The sequence below is a fragment of the Muscardinus avellanarius genome (genome assembly GCF_963383645.1).
Source record: "Muscardinus avellanarius genome assembly, chromosome: 11".
NCBI lineage: Eukaryota > Metazoa > Chordata > Mammalia > Rodentia > Gliridae > Muscardinus > Muscardinus avellanarius.
Window position 1 is genome coordinate 112,433,900 of NC_137797.1, and position 21,029 is coordinate 112,454,928.

At 47.2% G+C, this 21,029-nt stretch overlaps 1 protein-coding gene across 9 annotated transcripts in view; it reads right to left on the reverse strand.

Moving 5' to 3' along the window:
* The window catches only part of BCAT1 (branched chain amino acid transaminase 1), a gene marked incomplete at its 3' end in the record, with an annotated part of 38,468 nt that overhangs the window by 15,200 nt on the left and 2,239 nt on the right, over positions 1 to 21,029 (reverse strand). For 3 of the 9 annotated variants that reach the window (XM_080706499.1, XM_080706500.1, XM_080706504.1), the window contains 4 exons: positions 17,433 to 17,633; positions 13,360 to 13,470; positions 11,171 to 11,290; positions 3,841 to 4,004 (listed from right to left, as the gene is read on the reverse strand). In XM_080706499.1, coding sequence (XP_080562625.1) covers positions 3,841 to 4,004; positions 11,171 to 11,290; positions 13,360 to 13,470; positions 17,433 to 17,543 — 506 coding nt within the window. In that variant the 5' untranslated portion in view covers positions 17,544 to 17,633. Of the gene's footprint in view, positions 1 to 3,840; positions 4,038 to 11,170; positions 11,291 to 13,359; positions 13,471 to 17,432; positions 17,634 to 21,029 lie in introns of all 9 variants that reach the window. The other 6 variants (XM_080706506.1, XM_080706502.1, XM_080706501.1 and 3 more) reach the window with 5 other exon arrangements.

Consider the following 21,029-nt stretch of genomic DNA (forward strand, 5'->3'; position numbering starts at 1 on the left):
ACAGCAGTATGGAAGCGTCTGCCACGGCCCGCTCAGGCCTTTGGAATGACCTCTTTCATGCTCATTATAATAATACTGTTGAGCCGGGTGTGGCGGGGCACGCTTGTTATCCCAGCATCCGAGCATTCAGGAGGCGGAGGCTGAGACCGGAGGATCACGGTTTGCAGCCATCCTCAGCTACTTAGTGAGACCCTGTTTCAAAATAAAGAATAAAAAACTGGGCAGGCGGTGTAGCTCAGAGGTCAAATGCCCCTGGGTTCCATCCCCAGACCTGCAAAAAAAAAAAGAACAGAAAATAGGACTGGGGGTGTAGCTCAGAGGTACAATGCCCCTGGGTTCCATCTCCAGAACTGAAAATTTAAAAAAATAATAATAATTAATAATAATAATAATAATAATAATAATACAGTGTTGTCTAAATAAAAGTGTAAATTAGCTAAATAAAAGTGACAAGTAGCCACAATGGTACACACCTATAATCCCAGTACTTGGGAGGCAGAGACAAGAAGATCACATGTTTGAGACCACGTTGGATAACTTAGAGAAACCCTCCCTTAAAATAAAATAAAAAAAAAAAAAACAGGCTTAGTCAGGCGTGGTGGCGCACGTTTGTAACCCCAGCATTTGGGAGGCTGAGACCAGCAGATGGCGGTTTGCGGACAGCCTCAGCTACTTAGTGAAGCCCTCCGCAACTTAGTGAGACCCTGTTTCAACATAAAAAATAAAAAAATAGGGCAGGGGATATAACTTGGAGGTCAAATGCCCCTGGGTTCCATCCCCAGACCCACAAAAAAAAATAACAAAAAACAACAACAACAACAAAAACCAGGGCTTTGGGTTAGCTCAGAGGTCGGATGCTTATCAAGCATGCAAGAGCTCCTAAGTTCAATCCTCGGCTCCGCACGAGTGCACACACGCACACATGGCTAACATCTTTAGTGCCTTCAAAATAGTGAGATGATCTTAGAATTAAGGACAAAATAAAATACACTTCTCCCTTCTTCCAACTCACCAAGCAGACTTTCTAAGCAGAAGCTCCTTGAGCATGAGAATCACAGGCTATTTAAAAATACCAGTGGATTACAGGTCCTAACCGGTGCCGGGAGGGCAGCTGTTGGCTCAATTAGACTTAGGAAAGTAATAACACACAAATCTACGGTTGACTCACACACCCACTGACTGGATTGGATGGGCTCAGTGCAGACTCATTTAGACCCCTGTGCCCTTCCAGACTGGAAACACGCAGCAGAGAGCTGTAGCATGTCTTGGAAGCAACAGGCATGTAAGTTAGGAGTCAACCTGCTTCCTGCTTCCTGCAGTGCCACTTGGATTTATCAGCGAAAATGCTCTAGTTTCCCGTCCTAGGCATTTCAAGTCAACCCCTCTGTTCAAAGTCCACGTGGGCCAGAGTCAACACATTTTTTTTTTTTTTTTTTTGGTGGTACTGGGGTTCCTGGAAACCCTTCTACCTCCAGGCTACACTCCCAGACCTATTTTATATTTTTATTTGGAAACAGGGTCTCTTAAGCCAGCAAGGCTGGCTTCAAACTTGCGTGATCCTCCTGTCTCCGCCTCCCAAGCTCAGGGGGAGCACTTTTTAAGATAGTCAGAAAAACTGAGCAAAGGCAAGTTCCCATGTACCCTGCTCCAACTGCCTCCTGGGTTTTCTACGATTACTGTCTCCCAGTAAGTGTGGTACGGGAGCCGGGCATAGGGTGCACGTCTGCAATCCCAGTACTTGGAGGACTGAGACCGTACGGTCACAGGTTCAAGGCCAGCCTCAGCAACTTAGTGAAATCCTGTTTCATAATAAAAGAATAAAACAGGGTTGGGGTGTAACTCAGAGGTAGAATGCCCCTGCTTCAATGCCCATGATCACCAATCAATAGACAAACAAAGTGTGGAACAGGGGTTATAGTTTATATTAGGACTCGCTCTTGTACACAAATATCAACACCTGCTCCCATATCAATCTGCACATACAGCCTTGTGATTCTGAGGCTGAGCCTAGAGACCAGATCTCCATTATAATCACTCAGTACATTATTCCTGCGATGACTTTAAACAAACAGTCCTCTTTGAGGTCACTTAAAAACAATAAACAAGCCAGGCGTGGTGGCACATGCTTATAATCCCAGTACTTGGGAGGCTGAGACAGGAGGATCACAGGTTCAACACCAGCCTCAGCAATTTAGTGAGGCCCTCTGCAACTGAATGAGGCCCTATTTCCAAATAAAAAAATAAAATAGGAAGCTGAAGGTGTAGCTCAGAGGTAGAATGCTCCTGGATTTAATGTCCAGCACCACAAAAGAAAAATAGAAAATAAACAATTTTATCCCCATAGATTCTATCTATATTCTTCCTAAACTTCACTGCTGTGACTGTTTGACTCCACTCCCCCATTCTCATAACTCCTGACCACAATTACTCTCTCACAGATCCTAGGTACGCAAACACTCTCCTCTCCCTGCTCCTTTGAAGATTCCTTACCTTGTCTTCAGGATTTTTCGCAGCCTAAAGATGATTATTTGATTTCTTGATATTTATCCTGCTCGGTATTTTTTGTTGTTTTCTTGGTATTGAACCCAGAGGCATTCTACCTCTAAGCTATACCCCTCAGCCCTTTTTATTTTTAAACAGGGTCTTGCTATGTTGATGAGACTGTCTGAACCCACAATCCTCCTGTCTCAGCCTCACAAGCACTGGGGTTATAGGCGTGCACACCTCCTTGGTGATTTTTAAGCCTACTGTACCCAGAGTGTGTTTTCCGTCATTAATTCTGGAAAATCCTCAGTCGTTACTAGAACAGACTTTTCTCTTCATTTTCTCTTCTCCTTCTGGTGTTCCAGTATGTCTGTGTTGCAGTTTTTCCACTCGCCATACAGGTTTTACCTTCACTGTTACATTTCCCTTTTTTTTTTCTCTTCGTACTTAATTGGAAATTTCTGCAGACACACACCCAGGCTCACTCCCTCGCTGGCCGCATCCCATCTACTGAGAAGCCCATCCAAGCTGATGCGTTCATCTACTACAGCGCTCTGACACCTGTCATCCTCAGTTTCCATCCTCCCCACCACACCCATTTGCTCTTGCGGTTCTCCACTGTCTTCCATTGGACCTCCTCTTTTAGTCACAGGTGCCCAACGTGCCCTGTCTCTGTGCATTTTGCGTCTGCTTGCTGGGACTGACACCGGAGGAGCGGTGCCACATTTGGGGCCTGGACTGCCCCAAGTCTCCCTGCTGAAGGCCTGGTCACCAGCACAGCAGCGTCTAGACGTGGGGTTTGGGGGAGGAGAAGGGGCCACGGTGATACACAGGCAGCACGTGGCTCCTCTCTCTGACCTGGAGTCTGTGCTTCCCAGGGCCCAGCAGACTCTCACGTCACAACCGGACAGACGGCTGGGCTGCCTCACCCAGCTAACTGCCCACCCATGGGGTGTCCCAAGTCACAGCCAAGTCCACCCCTGAGCCTGTCCAACACCTTAATTGCTCTTTTATTTCCTGCCAGCTCCAGATGGCCAGAGACCAGCTGGACAGAGCCACAGCGGGCTGCCTCGGCCAGGTCGCAGCAGGTGTGGCCGCTCATGCCGGCGATGCAGAGGCACCCCCGCAAGGCGAGTGGGCTGCGGGCGGCCCCGAATCCTGCCTCACCCCTGTGGTTCTCTGGCATGGGTATCACATCCAGTGTCTCCCCCTAAGAAGGGCCACCGGTATCCTTCAACTACCTTGCTTAAAACACTGAAAACTAGACAGGACACAGAAGATGAGCACACATGTTTAAACACCAGGATATGTGTTAATCAGGAAGGACTCGCCCTTTAGACGGGCAGACCGACTTACCCGCCCATCTTGCAGTCCCCAGTGCCGCCTTCCCAGGCTCGGACATACTTCGGATTGGCCCACAGGGACACGGGATTAAAGCTTCCACTTGAAAAGTAAGGCCCCACCGGACTCAAGATGACAAGGAGCAGGGCTTTGCTGGGCTTCTTGACTCCAAGAGAAGACTGCAACAAAGTCCAGAACACACATCCGTAATGCTAACCGTGGGCGCCACCTTCAAGTCCAGAGGAGGCCTGTACCTCTCCCGGAAGGGGCCGGCCGATTAGAGTCCAGTGAAGCAGGGCTGCTTAGGGTCCTTTACGGAGAAAACATAGGGAATGTGTACATACGGTTCATTTCTCTCTGCTTTCCAAGTGAGGGTTTCAGAGGAAGGAAGAGCACAGATGTCAAAGGCTGTTGCTAATGGGATTTTGGAGGGTAGATGTAGAGCGCACGCGTGTGTGTGTGTGTGTGTGTGTGTCTGTGTCTATGTCTGTGTGCCTGTGTGTATTGAACCCAAGGGCACTCTCCCTCTGTGTTACTCTCCCAGCTTTTGTATATTTCACATTAAAACAGGGTCTAAGATACTGAAGCTGACCTCCAACCTGCAGTCCTCCCGTCTCGGCCTCCCAAGTCCCGGGAGCATAGGCCGCCGTGCCCGGCTGGGTGGACACCGCACTAGGTTGAGGTGACGGGGAATTAAGAAGGGGAACAGAACAACCCAGGTTTCGGGTGCAGGTAAAATGGGCTGTTTGCTTGCCCTGTTCCCAGCCTGTTCTGGGAATTGGTCCAGTACCCGCCGGGGCCCCAGCAGCAAGCACCTGGAAGGGTGTCACGCCACCCCGCCTTTGTGCAACACCAGAGAACAAGAGTGTGGCTTGTGATACAAATCAAGAGAAATTTCCCAGTACAATTTAGAGATACAGTATGCTGGGTAGAGTCAGAAGGATTTACCTTTTGGGCAACTTCTAAGTTTCTGAATAATATAACTTTTTTTTATGGATGAGCTAACATTTTATTTTTTGGTACTAAAAAAATATCTTGGGGGAATTAAACCTAAGGGCATTTTACCTCAGCTCTTTTCATTTTCCATTTTGAAATAGAACTTTTGTGTGTGTGGTACTGGGGACTGATCCCAGAGGGGCACTGTACAGTCCAGCTACACCTCTAACCCTATTTTATTTTGAAACAGGAACTCACTAGGCTGATGAGAGTCTCACTACTTGCTGGGCTGTCCTTGAACCTGCAATCCCCCTGCCTCAGTGTTCCAAGTAATGGGATTACAGGTGTGCGCCACCACAACTGACTGAAACAGAATCCTACTAAGTTGCCAGGGCTGGCCTCAACTCTGCCATCCTCCATCTCAGCCTCCCAAGTGCCGGGATTCAGGTGCACAGCACCATGCCAGATAATAGCGCCTCACTGGCTGTGCTGTGAATGGCTGGACCTTCTCACTTGGAACAACTCTATTTCCTGCATCACATTAAGAGGTAACAAGCCGGGCGTGGTGCGCACGCTTGTCATCCCCGCGCTCAGGAGGTGCAGACAGGAGGATCGCGCAGGTTCGAAGCCAGCCGCGCTGGCGTAAGAGACCCTGTTTCCAAATCAAAAAGTATAAAAATAGGTCTGGGAGTGTAGGTCAGAGGCAAAAGGGATTCCAGGAACCCCCGTGCTACCAAATAAATAAATAAATAAATAAAATAAAGAATCAAAAATAAGTCTGGGAGTGTAGCCGGAGGTAGAAGGGCTTCCAGGAGCCCCAGTACCACCAAAATAAATAAATAAATAAATAATAAATAAATAAAAATAAAGAATCAAAGATAGGTCTGGGAGTGTAGACCAGAGGCAGAAGGGTTTCCAGAAACCCCAGTACCACCCAAAAAAAGAGGTAACAACAGTTCATCATCATGAAAATTGTATGTGTGTTTATTTAATTTTTTTATTCATGAAAAATTTCTCCCATGATAAATTTCACTTTTCTCAGGACTGAGGGTGTAGGTTAGTGGTAGAATATGTGTCTAGCACCAAAAGGGAAAAAAAATTCAACTTGATTATTTCCTTTCCGGTTTTAACTGACAAGTCAACTTGCAATTGTTCCACTAGGTGGCAGTATTGAGAGCCTGAAGTCTATGCATGAATCAATTTCTAGAAAAAGCATTTCCATTGACCTGTAAGCAATATTTTTATACTTAGCAAGCAGGTAAATTACAGGCTACATTTTCAGTGCTGAGAGAAAGTGTGTTTATGTGTACTAACATTTTGTTTTCTGAAAGTTAAGCCAGGCCCACTCAGGTCTTAGAAGTACTGTAGGTGCTGGTATGGGTAGCAGCTTAGTCACCCTTGACCTTCCGTGTCATTCAAATGGATGGTCTTCCCCTGAGAAGAACTCTGTGGGCAGGCACCATGGTGTATACTGTCCTCCCAGCTACTCAGGAAGCTGAGGTTGGAAGATGGAAAATTCAAGGTCAGCCCCAGCAATTTAGCAAGACCCCATTCTCAAAATAGAATACAAAGTACTGGGGATATAGCTCAGTGGAAGAATGCTTGCCTAGCACAGGCAAAGTCCTGGGTTCCATTCCCAGTACTATTAAAAGAAAGAAAGAGCCGGGCATGGTGGTGCACGCTTGTAATCCCAGGCTGAGACAGGAGGATCGTGGTTTGAGGACAGCCTGAGCTGCTTAGTGAGTTAGTGAGGCCCTTTGCAACTCAGTGAGACCCTGTTTCAAAACAAGAATAAAAAAGAAAATAGGTAGAATGGCAGAATGTCCCTGGGTTCCATTCTCAGTATGTGTGTGTGTGTGTGTATGTATATATATGGAGGAGGAGGAGGAGGAGGAGGAGGAGGAGGAGGAGGAGGAGGAGGAGGAGGAGGAGGCGGCGGCGGCGACGGCAGCGGCTGGGGATGTAGCTCAAAGCTATAATAAATAGCCTTGGGTTCCATCCCCAGTACCACAACAAATAATAAATATATCGGGAAAAATGAGGCTCAAAACCAACAACTGGCTCAAGATTTTACAGTTCAGCCCCAGAACTACTCTGCCCTGTATCAAAGGCTTAAAATAAAATTCATGGTGTAGACAATTCAGGCTCTGACCCTGGCACCTGTCTTGCAGATGGACGCCCAGCCACACAGCACCCCCGCCCGCCCACACAGAGCTCTCTGGCAGCTCCTTCACTCCCCTGCATGCGTTCACCCAAAATGCTCAAGACCCAAGGCCGGCAACACCCAAGACCGGCAAGAAGCCAGAGCTCCCGGCTGCCACTGCAGGCAGCCCTCCCGCCTGCCCGAGCGGTGTCTGCCACAGCAGCTCCCGCCGCGTCTGTACACTAAGCCTCTCTCGCTCTCCTTTCCACCAGGCAGCCTCCTCCCTCTGTCCTAAAGGCAGACACTCGGGCCTTGGCCCTTGCCTGCCTCCTAGCGAGTCCTCTAGTTCCTCCCACAGAGGCTTCCAACAGGGCCCTTAGCACAAATACCGAGTTCTCCCCGCAATGCTAGATTTGCACATATAACTACCTAGTTGGCTCAGGTTCCTGCATCCTCAACCCTCACACCCCACCCCAGATTATTTAAGAGAAGCACACAGAAGGGGGAATGCAGGCAATCTCAAGAGAGAGATGTCTTTTAGGGTAAAGTAAGAAATACACATTCAAGGGAGAAACTGGTCCATCTCCAGAGAGAGAGACAGCCTGCATCAAAAAATTCTGGTTCTAAGCCAGGCATGTGGCACACGTTTGTAATCCCAGTACTTGGGAGGCTGAGATAGGAGGATTACAGATTCAAAGCCAGCCTCAGAAACTCAGGATGGCTCTCAGCAACTTAGGGAGACCTTCTTTCCAAATAAAAAATAAAATAGGGCTGGGGTTTAGCTCAGAGGTAGAATGCCCCGTGAGTTTAATCCCCAGTACCACACACACACACACACACACACACACACACACACACACACCTTCTGATTCTATTCATTTTCACTCCAAAAAACAAAAACCATCCTTCTTCCCTGTCCCAATAAATGGTTCTGATACAGTCTGTAGAGCCCCTAAGAAACGCCTGCCATCTCTCCTCCCCCACACAAGCAGTCTGTCAGCCCACGTGTAAGCTGTGAGGATGTCACTGAACGTATGTCTTTATGCACACTATAGGACACATCTAAAGCATTTTCCTTCTTTCTTTCTTCCTTCCTTCCTTCCTTCCTTCCTTCCTTCCTTCCTTTCTTTTTTTCTTTTTTGTGGTACTGAGATGGAACCCAGGGACATTCTACCTCTGATCAACACCCCCAGCCCTATTTTTTATTCTTTATTTTGAAACAGGGTCTCAGTTGCAAAGGGCCTCACTAAGTAGCTGAGGCTGTCTGCAAACCGCGATCCTCCTGTCTCAGCCTCCCGAATGCTGGGATTACAGGTGCACACCACCACACCCGGCTCACAGAAAATGCTTGGTACCCCCACTCTCGACAGTCAGGAGTAAAGACTCAAAGATTCTTTGGGGGCTGCTTTAAAGTACACCTTAAAATTCAAATAAGAGGAAGATGGCGACCGAGAAAAGCGGGGCTTAAGAGCCCCGCTAACAACCAATCTCCATTACCACAAAACCAGCGCCTTTCATAGCCAGAAAACACCATCACCAGAAAAACAAAAAACCACCAGGCTCCAGAGAGAAAGCGGACTGAGAACAGAGCTCAGGGCCACAGAGGAGACACACGCGCCCGAGGATGCAGCAGCAGCGCCATACTGCCGGCGGCAGCGGCTAACTCAACGGACGGCTACAGCAAGCCGAGGTGAGCCGCTGCGGAACAGCCAGGCGGGATCTTTCGGCGCAGAGAGCATTTAAAGCTCCCAGTGGCCGAGCTCAGCACACGCTGCAGGGATTCAGAGTAGAAATCAAAACCAGAGAAGAAAAAATACGCCAGCCTCACGGCCGAGGGCGTGGCAGAGGCGCCATATTGCCACCGGCGGCGGCAGCAGCAGTGAATTCACCAAGTCCAGTACAGCTACATCTGCGTACTCAAGAACAGTGAGTCAAATTGCGGGCCACAGAGGAGAAATCCCAGTACTGTACCTCCTGGGACTTGACCCAGTGAGGGAGTGGTGGTGGCAGAGATATCACACCATAGGAGAACGTGCAACCTGGCACCCCCCCATAGTTTAAAGCAGCCTCTATCGACTCTCTGGGTCGGAGACTCTGTGATACAACCCAGTAAAGGAGTAGTGGGGTCTGAGATAATACAGACTCGAGATCCAGAGCACCTTAAGTGAAGCCATAGTGACCCAGAGAAGGCACAAACTTCCGAAATCATGGGAAAGAGGAATAACACTGGAGTAATGAATGCGCACAACCCCACAACATCAGAACCCGATAAAACAGAAAATCAGAGATTTCTAGAAGATCAAATCAGGAAAATAACTGTAGAAATAATAGAGGTGCTTCGAAAAGAACTCAGAGAGAGCCAAAAAGAGATAAAGGATGCAATTAATGAAGTAAAGGCCTCAATTCAAAGTACAAACAACCGATTAGACCACATGGAGAACAGAATCTCGCTCTTAGAAGATGAGCAATCCAAAAATGAACGCATAGTTTCTAATCTAGAAAAAAATATCCAACAGCAGGAATCTGACATTGAAGAAATATGGGCCCATCTTAAGAGAGCTAACCTAAGAATAATTGGAATAGAGGAGGGAAAAGAAAGTGAAACCAAAGGGATCAACAATCTCTTCAAGGAAGTAATAGCAGAAAATTTTCCAAATATAGAGCAAGAGGTTGATACACAGATCCAGGAAACTTATAGAACTCCCTTTAGACAGGATCGGAGAAGAGGATCCCCACGCCACATAATTGTCAAAATGACCAATGTGGAAGCCAAGCAGAGAATCTTAAAGGCAACAAAAACAAAGGGCCAAGTGACATTCAGAGGCAAGCCAATTAGAATCACTCCAGACTTCCCAAACCAAGTCATGAAAGCCAGAAGGGCTTGGAGTAACATATTCCAAACTCTGAAAGAAAACAACTTCCAGCCAAAAATTTCCTATCCAGCAAAACTTTCTATCAAATTAGATGGAGAAATAAGAAGCTTCCATGACAAACAGAAACTGAAGGAATTTATGTCTTCAAAACCAGCACTAGAGAAAATACTCAAAGAGATTAACTACAAAGAAGAAATAGGTAACACTCACCAGAACCAGAGAAACAAGATTTTCCATCCAACAGACAACTAAGATTGGTTATCTGTGGAGATTCATTATTTATGTTAGTCTTTTACCTATCTCTAAATTGTATTGTTTGCCTTTATTGTTGTTAATTTTTAGGATTTCTAGTTGGAATATTAATATACCTTCAGATATAGCATTTGGAAATTTTTTATCCAATTCTATTAGTAACTTTTAACTCTGTTTACATTGTCTTTGGATATACAATATTTTTTTTTTTTATTTTTTAGGGAGTTTGTATATTCTTCTGTTGCCTGTGCCATTGAAATCATAACCAAGAAATCACTGCCAATTTCAATGTTGTGAGGTTTTATGACCCAGATTTTCTTCTAAAAGTTTATAGTCTCAAGATTTATATTTAGGTCTTTTATCTATTTTGAGTTAATACTTGTATGTGGGATTAGATAAGGGTCCAATTTTATTCTTTTCCATGTAATTATTATTTTTCAACAATATTTAGTTAAAAGATTATTATTTCCACCACCAAATGTTCGTGGAAACCTTGTCAAAAATAACTTGACAATATAGGGAAGAATTTAGCTCTAGGCTTGTATTTAACTCCAATGGTTTATATATCTGCCTTTAGAACAGTACTACACTGTTTCAATTATTGTAGCTTTATATGGTTTGAAATCAGAAAATATATATCTGCTAGCTTTGTTCTTTTTCAAGATCATTTTGGGTATCTAGAATCCATATTCCATATTAGGATAGATTTTTTTCTGAAAAATAAATATATGAATATATGATAGTTTCACCTAAAAAAATAGAAAAAAATATGCTCTGGTAAGAAATAAAGCAAAAAGAAATATTGAAATGTTATCTTTAAATCATCAAAAGCTTGGTATCAGACAAATGAAACTGTTATGTGAGATTATCATTTTTAATTTTGGATAAATTGCTATAATACTAGATGTCAACCACTAAGCCAAGCATGGGAAGGAGGGATGGGGAGGGAATGGGGTGGGAATCGGGTGGGGGCTGACTGGGCGATGTGTGCATGTATGTCTACAAAAGTTTGTATCCCACTATGATGTATGAATACAGTGCACCAATAAAATAAAATTAAAAAAAAAGAAAAAAAAATTCAAATAAGAATGAACAAAGTTAAATTGCCACCAAAATACCCCAAAATAGGGTGAGTCTGTACCTCCGTTCCGATCAACGTGGGACGAATATATAAGCTGGCGGAGGTGGAGTAGGGAACCCATTCCTGATCCAGCTGCACGAGCTGCAGAATACACTCCAGAAGCTGCTCCTTGTCGAACACCTAGAAGAAGAAGGATAAGGATGACAGTGACTCCCAGCACCCCAAACAACGGCCGTGCCAGGAGCTCCCACAGCTGGACGGGGCGAGCTTCACACACCTGCGATGCTGCCTCAGACCGTGATCCTAATAAACTCCAGATGGAGGTAAGTTTCTCTGCTCTCCAGAAAATAAGTAAATACATAAAAGTAAGCAAAATAAACCCAAATGACATTTTTCTCGGAATTCCCACACACATGCGCACAAAAATTGTGGTTCTATGAACCCACTATATGAAAAAGATTAAGAAATTCTCACCTCTTACCTTATCCAAAAATCCATCATAGCTGGAGTTTATACAAAGTGTGACCAAAAAAACAAAAACAAAAACAAAAAAAACAGAGAATATCTATGACTTTAAGATAAGAGATTTTAAGAGATAAAACATCATGAAGAAAAGAAATTTTATGAAATCTACTAATTTAAAACTTAACATCTCTGTTCTTCAAAAGATGCAAATAAATAAATAAATAAAGCTGGGCATGGTGGTGCACACCTGTGATCCCAGTACTTGGGAGGCTGACACAGGAAGATCACAGGTTTGAGGCCAGCCTCTGCAACTTAGCAAAGGTTTTGGCAACTCAGGGAACCCATTTCCAAATAAAATAGGGTTGAGAGTATAGTTCAGAGGTAGAATGCCCCTGAGATCAATCCCCAGAACCATACATACACACAAAAGGGAGGGAAGGAGGGAGGAAGGAAGGAAAAGGAAGAAAGGAAGGAGGGAAACTGGTAAAGCAAAGATCAATTTACTTCCATGGAGAAAAGGAGTTTCATGTCTCAGATAGGTGACATTCTGTATAATAAGTAGTTGCCACTCCCTGTGGAGGCCCGAGGGCTCTCCCAGGTGGAAACGCCCCAGAAACTAGGCAGAGCTGGTGACCTCAGGACCGCCTGTTTGGGAGCCATCAAGGTAGCCAGGCTTCAGAACATGGTGCTACCAATCCCGTATCATCTGCTTGGATTTCTGGTACAGATGTCCAGAGATTAAATCTACTAAATTTAGTGAAAAAAGAATCTAACTAGGAATCAGAAAACTAGATTTAATTTTTCTACCCTGTCCCTTTAACCTGGGTGACATGGGGTAAGTAGTCATTTAACCGCCCTGGGCCTGAGTCTTCTTTCCCCATACAAAAGAAGGACTGAGGAAATGCCTTCTTGACCAAGCTCACTGCTGTGATTCGAGGTATGGAAATGTGAACCAAGGGCACACAAGGGCAGCAGAGCCGAGGCCAGCACAGTGACGTCCCCTCCTTCCCAGGGACCCACCATCATCGGAAGTAGAATGAAGCTGGTCCTCATCCAGAGAATGTACCCCAGGTCTCTGCGGCCGCTCCATTAGGGTTTCAGGGGCGGTAGCGGGCAGAGGAGGAAAGAGCCAGGCTCCAAAAGGCGCCCGCTGCCCTCGGCCCTCGGTGAACACCTGGGCCAAGTCCCTGGAGATCAGATGTGCAGAGGGGACGGTCACGTCTCAGACACCCAGGACACCTGGCCACCTAAAACCCACATGTGAACCTGAATCTAAACCCGACCCGTCCCATGACGAATCCTGCCTCAACCTCATAGGCCGGGTGCAGTGGCCACGAGAAACCATTTTTATGGAGTACTTTTTCCTTGTCTCCAAAAACAAAATTGGGGATAAAATAGTCACATCACTTATATTTGCTAGTGTCTAAAGCAATTGGGTAAAATACCCCCCAAATACCTACGCTGAGGACCACATTTTCCACTTCCAAGAGTATAATTCCATACACACTTTATATTTCATCTTCGTTGGAGATATTTCTTCCTCGTTTCATCAGCCACATACACATTAATCCCCCAGACGCACATATGGAAGCAGAAATAGTGTGGAACCGCCCGATGTATTGGAGACATCCCTGGACGTTTACCTTACTAGGTAAAGTACATCAGAAAGAACTCCAATCTTCCTCTGGTTGGTAAAGACCATGGGTCTAATTGTCAGAACGGCTCTGGTGACAGCGAGCTCAGAGTGACCCACGCAACCGGAAGGAAGTGCTGAGCCCACGTACCGGCAGTGTCGCCCTCCGCGCCGACCGGTTCATTCTCTCCATGTTGAGGTCTGGCCGGAAAACTCGAATTTTATTATCCACCCCTCGAAATGCCTTCAACCCTTCAAAGAGCTGGAGAGAAAAGAGAAATCAGTCTTGGAAGTAAGTGAATAAAAAGATTCATATTCAAAAGACCGCCATGCAGGGCCCACCACCAGACGCGAGTGCGGGGCCAGGCGGTGGAGACTGATCCCCGCGGCTGCACGCCACAGCCCTCTCGGAGCCCGCGTGGCCTTCCATGAAACAGGTTTGTCCAAAGTCGTTAGGTGATCTGCATGTGGCCAGAACTTGTTCAGTTCCCCAAACCACAGCAGCCAGGTAGCTCCAGACGAGGCCCTGGCAAGGCCCTGGCACCGGGCAAACAGGGTGCGAGGCAGGAAAGGGTCCCAACACACAAAAACACTAACGAAAATGGAGAAAAAGATGACTCCGGCATCTCAGCAGGAAATAAGACACCCCTCGCTAAGTAACTGCATGCACATGAGTAGGGTAAGCTCAGGACACAGCTAGAAGGGTTTTTTTTGTTTTTTTGGTGGTACTGGGGGTGGAACCCAGAGGCTTTCTACCTCCAGGCTATACTCCCAGACCTTTTTTATATATTTTTTTTGGAAACAGGGTCTCACTAAGTTGCTGAAAGCCTCACTAAGTAGCTGAGGCTGGCTTCGAACCTGCGCGATCCTCCTGTCTCAGCCTCCCAAGCGTGGGGATTACAAGCGTGCGCCACCACGCCTGGCAGAGCTAGAAGATTTAAATCAGGGGAATAATGTGCTGACCGGCGGACATCAGAACGCTGCTCCTACCACCTGGTGGGACACACAGCCAACTCACACGCTTTCCAAACAGAGATCAGCCAGAAATCAATACCAAGACGACAGCCAGAAAATACCCATGCTCTGAAAAGCAAGACATACGCTGCAAGCTAAACCACCACGGCCCCAAGGAGAACGGGAACAATGGGAGTGGTGGTAAGCAAGACCTTTAGAGACGCGCAACGGTTACACAAGAAAAAAGAAAAGAAAGCTGGGCGAGGTGGCTCAAGCCTGTAATCCCAGTACTTGGGAGGTGGACACAGGAGGATCCCAGGTTCAAAGCCAGTCTCAGCAACTTAGCAAGGCCCTCCACAACTTCCTGAGACCTTATTTCAAAAGAAAAAATAAGATAGGGTTGAGCATGTAAATCAGAGGCAGAATGCCCCTGAGTCCAATCCCCAGTACACCCCAAAAAAAGAAATATGCATCAATTCAAAACCATGAGTTTAGAGCTGGGTGTGGTGCCCACGCCTGTATCCCAGTACTAGGGAGGTTGAGACAGAGGATCAAACATTTCAAACCAGCCTCAGAAACTTATCATGGCCCTCAGTAACTCAGCAAGACCCTGTTTCAAGATAAAATAAAATATGACTGGGGTATAGCTGAAAGATAGAATGTCCCTAGCTATAATCCACACACACACACACACACACACACACACACACACACACACACACACAATCTTCAAAATCTAGGGGTAGGAAAAAAGTCTTTAAACAAAACACAAAACGAGACCAAATGTAAAGCGAAGACGGACAAACCCAACAGTTTTAATACACTCACTATCGTCCAAACATACAGATAAATAGACAGTATGGGGAAACTGCTTAAAACACGGATCTGACAGAAGCTCGATAACCAAAAGAGACAGAGTGACCCTACAAGCCAAAAGGAAAGCACACGGCCGGGCGTGGAGACACACACTTGTAACCCCAGCACTCGGGAGGCTGAGACAGGAGGGCCGCGGTTCACAGACAGCCTCAGCTACTTAGTGAGGCCCTCTGCAACTCAGGGAGACCCCGTTTCCAAATAAGGAATAAAAAATAGGGTTGGGGGTGTCGCTCAGAGGTAGAATGCCCCTGGGTTCCATCCCTAGTACCGAAACACACACACACACACACACACACACACACACACACACACACGAAAAGGGAGCAGACCTACCCCAGCAGACACTTAACAAGGAAGCATGTGATACAGTGCCCAGTCTCTCCAGAGAACAGAAGACAAGACCACAGGATACCGTTAAAAAATTTGCCAAGAAATTTTTAATCTCACTCTATTAAGAGTTGATAAGGTTGAGGAACAACAGAAACATTTGGTGGCAAAACTGCAACGGGAAAGTTTTTGCTGTTTTCTTAAAATTCATGACCATCAGTATGACCTTGAGTACACTCTTAGCAGCACCTCTCAGGTACCGTAATATCAAGATGCCTTTCAACATAATGAAGCCCTTCAGGCAACACTCTAGCCCTACTTTTAATATTCTGTATTTTGGAACAGTCTCACTAAGTGGTGGAGGGCCTAAGTAGCTGAGGCTGTCTCCCGTCTCAGCCTCCCAAGTACTAGGATTACAAGTGTGCACCACCAAGTCTGGCTAACAGCAGTTATGTCTTGAAAGAATCTCAGGAGGGCTTAGAAGTCTGATGACTACATTTTGAGAACCACTGAATTAAGAAAAGCTCACACACAAGTATACCAGCATACCTACACAAGAGTGTTCACAGGCAGATCCACAGCAAATGGCCACAGCCAGGATTGCACACACTCACGCTACAGAAAACCCCCCAGGGACCCAAGCACGCGGTGCAGACCTCCAAGACCAAGGTCACCTCTGCCAGAGCCCACTGCCACAGGGCTTTCACCTCTGCCCAGCCCCAGGTATGACCTACTCCTTGGGGTCAGTGGTCAAACCAGCCAAAGGAAGCTCCCCATCCCCAGATCCCAGACTCCAAGCTCACAGTCTCCCAAACTCTGCCCAAATGACCCTGACTCTATTCTTAGGACTTGACTAGGACCCTCAAGAGCAGAGGGCACCCCTGGTGTGCCACACCTAAGTCCTGGGGACAGCGTGGGCCGCCTGGTGCAGGAGGCTAGGGTGTCCACACCCATGTGCGCTGCGCTGTTTACGTGCACTCCTTCTCAGTATTCATTAAATAAACACACATATGTCTTATCAGCCAGGCGTGGTAGAGCACGCTCCTAATCCCAGTGCTTAGGAGGCTGAAACAGGAGGATCCTAAGTTTGCGACCAACCTCAACTACTTAGCGAGGCCCTCTGCAACTTAGTGAGACTGTTCTCAAATAAAAAATAAAATAGGGCTGGCGGTGTAGCTCAGACATAGACTGTCCCTGGGTCCAATACTCAGTATTTAAAACATCCTTTTGTAGCCAGGCGTGGTGGCTCACGCTTATAATTCCAGCATTCGGGGGGCTGAGACGGGAGGATCGTGGTTCGAGGGCAGCCTCAACTACTTAGTGAAGCCCTTAGCAACTCAGTGAGACCCTGCTTCAAAATGAAGATAAAAATAGGGCTGGAGGTATAGCTCAGAGGTAGAATGTCTCTGGGTTCCATCTCCAGTACCAAAAAAAAAAATACATATATGTATGTATATGTATATATATGTGTGTGTATGTGTGTTTGTGTGTATACTTGTGTGTATACACTTTCTGTGTATGTGTATGGTACTGGAAATGGAAACCAGGGGCATTCTACCTCTAAGCTGCCCTCCAGTCTGATTTTGTTTTGAAACAACATCTTGCTAGGTTGCTGAGAGTCTATGTTGCTGAGACTGTCCTCGAACCTGTGACCCTCTGGTCTTAGCCTCCCAAGAACTGAGATTGCAAGCGTGTGCCAACACCCCTAGCTTTGTCTTATCCTAACTATGCTTTATTTCACTAAGTATTTATTTGAGTCTGAAAACCAAGTGCCTAAGGTAGGCTTTCCTTCTTTGTGGTAACCATTACCCTGATTTGGCAATGACCTTCCTTTGCTTTCAAGGAGTCAACAGACCTCTAGCACACGGCACTGACCTTCCTGTAAGTGGGATTTTACTTCTCGTGCATCCTCTCCCACCCCTGTTGTTTGAGCTAACGTTACGTCAGACCCCAACACCTGTGAGCCTGCGACTTGAGCACAGACGGGCAACCACGCCCCTCCTCTGCCTCTCCCGGTCCCCGCTCCACCTGGACCCCAAGAGCCATGGTGGATTCCCAGGCGCTCACCTCCACTCCGTAGTGCAAGACAGACGAGGCCGGATGCAGGGACAGGTTTTGGAAAGGCTTGATGTGCGGTTTCTCCCATCCAAATTCAGAGGACCACTCCACAGTCAACATGTGATCTGTGAACACGGTTCCGAAAACCAGAGCCTCTGGGTCCGGCTTCTCCTTCAACGCCGTGGCCCGTGTGATGACTAGATCTTTAGCCTGGGGGAGAAAACACGCACCACTAAAGGAAGGTTCATGGCTAGGGGACGCAGAGGGCAGGAGGCAAATGGCTTTAAATGCGGGCAACTGACTGGAAAATTTAACCCCGTGTGCACACAACCCCCATGCATGTTCAGGATTCGCCCGGCTGTTCAAAATCTCTGCAACGTACCCTCACTAATGGAATCTCAGAATCCAATTTTTGTGCTTGTGTGAAATAAGACAAAATAGAAGATGGGATGAAATCATGCAGAAAGGAAAACACATCCCTTTTGTGGGGGGAGGTGAAGACTGGTGATTGAACCCAGGAGCGCTCGACCATGGAGTGAGGCTCCTCCTCCCAGCCTATTACACTTTGTATTCTGAAGCGGGTCTATGTGAGTTGCGGAGGCGTCTTGTAAGTTGCTGAGTGTGATGAGGCCAGTCTTGAACCTGCGTTTCCTCCTATCTCAGCCTCCCGAGTACTAGGATGACAGGCTGGATTCGTCCCTTCTTAATTGCATCCCAGAACTCAAGCTGAGCATGAGAGAGAAGAAGAGTCTCCACAGAAACAGCCCCACTCATGACAATTTGATCAGGGAGGGCGCGGCGCTGAGAGCCGAACCTCCGGGGCCGTGGTGGTGGTCCAGCTCCCCAAAGAACCCTGAGCCTACGTCCCCAAGCCCTCTGGCTCAGTGCAGCAAGGGCAGAGACGCGGTGCTGAGATTTGACTCCTGCTGCGTTGCGGCCGCATAGACCAGCGAGTGTCCTACTCAAAGACAGTCAAGAGGACGGGAAGCAACATCTCCCGCCGTCCGGGCCAGCTCTCCCCGGGCCAGCTGGCCATTTCAAAGGACCCGGTACACTGAGAAGTCCAAGTGCCCAGAGGCAGGCTTCGGGAGTGACTGGTCCTGGGGCTCTCAGAGGAGCTGAGTGGACTACAGGGAGGTGGGGGAGCTGGGGGAAGAAGGCTTGTCCTCTTCCCAGCTCCTTCCTACCCACTCCCTCCCTCTTCTCTGCATTCAGCTGTCCTGAGCTAAGCACATTGATGCTGACTGCGACACTAGTGCCAGGGCCAGAATACACCTCTCTCCTCTAAGTCGCTCCTGCCAGGTACTTTGGTCACAGTGGGGAAGGGCTGTCAACACACCCAGTGAGGCAGGAATGTGGGAGTGTGGACCCACAGAGGGCCAGGAGACCCTGTCGCAGCCCTGGAGTCAGGAAAGCCTGGCCAGGGATGAGCCAATGAGCCACGCCTATGTGATAGACCAGGCCCTGCGGTGCACCTTGAGCCGGGCTCTGCTCAGCTAACACAGTATTCATCTTCCGCCTTTCCTCAGGACTGCTCACAGGAAGCCGTCCACAAATCAAGCAAGCACAGCTCACCACGCTATCAGAGGCAAATGGCAGGAACCACGTAGGGTTACACAGAGGGAAGGCTTTTTTCGTGCTGTTTTTGAAGCTTGAAGATGCAAACCAGGAAGGGGGGACGGTTTAAAGAGGGGGGAGGCAAGGCAAGAAGCTGGGTGACGCTGCGCCTTCTGCTGGAGCTGCTACACGTTCCTATCAGCCGCAGTGATTTTCCAACCCAGCTTGTCAAGGTGATGAGATCTTAAGGGAGACTGTGTATGGTTCCATAAGCCGGGCATGGTGGCCGACACTTGTGATCCCAGTACTTGGGAGGCTGCAGCAGGAGGGTCTCAGATTCATGGACAGTCTCAGCTACTTAGGCCCTCTGCAACACAGTGAGACCTTGTTTCAAAAAAAATGAATAAAAAATAGGGGTAGGGGTATAGCTCGAAGGTAGAATGTCCCGGGTTCTATCCCCAGTACTGAAAGAAAAAAAAAAAAAAAAGTTCCATGGCTGAATCCAGTGAGCAGCTAACACGGAGATGCTACAGTCCAAGAGATGTAATTTTGTTTTCTGAATCCTTTCCTCAAAGTATCTATAGGTGTAGCTCAGTGGTTGAGCACTTGCCTGGCATACACAAAGCTCACAAAAAATAAACATAAGAGACAACATTAGTTAATAGCAAAGCAGATATATAAAATAAGGTGTGTAGCAGGGCGTAATGATGCACACTTGTAATCCTAGTACTTGGTAGGCTGAAACAGGAGAATATGTTGTGGCTAGCCTTAGCAACTTAAGTGAGACCCTGTTCCTAAATAAATAAATAAATAAATAAATAAGAAAAAACAGGGATGTTGTTTGAAGATAGAATGAGCCTGGAGTCCCCAATAGCCCCCCCCCACACACACACACACCAGTCTCTGATTTTTGGCAGGTAACTGTTTGCTCTGGAAGAAGGAATCCTGCAGGGATTCCAGCTCAGGGTGATGGACACTCGTGGGGGCTCCAGCGACCAGGATCCAGCCAGCGCATCTGTGCCCTCTGCAAGCACACTTGGACATCTCTACCTTGACGCCCTTACACTTGGCAAAGACCAAGTCTGCACACAACTGGGTCAGAACAGTAGGTGAACCTATGCATTTCTCTTGCTCGGTTTAGAGCACCTTTAGCGTCGTGCTGATTGTGTCTTAGAGACACTTTTCTGAAGGCGAAAACTCCAGATTCGGAGGGCTCTCTGGAGACGGGTGACACAGAGGATACTGGAAGACAGAAACAGCTGACATCTTTCAAAGAGGACCCAGGACTCCAGGGGTGACAACCTGGGTCTGTGATTAAGTTGGGCCCAGGAAAAAGCTGTATCTCACTCTAGCAAGACCATGGTCAACCAGGGGAGGGGAAGGGAATTTCAAAACTCCCTGATAGATCAGAGGCAATGGGAGGACTCACGGGGTGGGGGTGGGGGGATTAACAGACAGATAACTGCCCAAAGCAAAGGTGCAGTTCACCAGCAGGTGCTTGGCAGATGAAAGGCCCTGGGTTCAAGCCTCGAGCCCCAGCACAATGCACACACACACACACACACACACACACACACACACACACACACGATGATTCTATAAAATCCATAATTTTTCTCCCCCAAATTACCATTAGAAGCAGTGTTTGAGTTTTGTTGTTGTTTTTTGTTTGGTACTGGGGATTGAGTCCATGGGCATTCTACCTCTAAGCTATGTCCCCAGCCCTTTTTATTTTATATTTTGAAACAGGGTCTTGCTAAGTTGCTGAGGCTGGCCTCAAATCTATGATCCTCCTGTCTTAGCCTGCTAAGCGCTGTGGTGCAGGAGCATACTCCCAGGCTGCAGTGATTTTTTTTTTTTTCTTGCGGTACTGGGGATGGAACCCAGGGGCATTCTACCTCTGAGCTACACCCCCAGCCCAATGTTTTACTCTTTATTTTGAAACAGGGTCTCACTGAGTTTCAAAGAGCCTCACTAAGTAGCTGAGGCTGTCTAAGAACCAGGATCCCCTAGTCTCAGCCTTCCAAATGCTGGGATTACAAGTGTGTA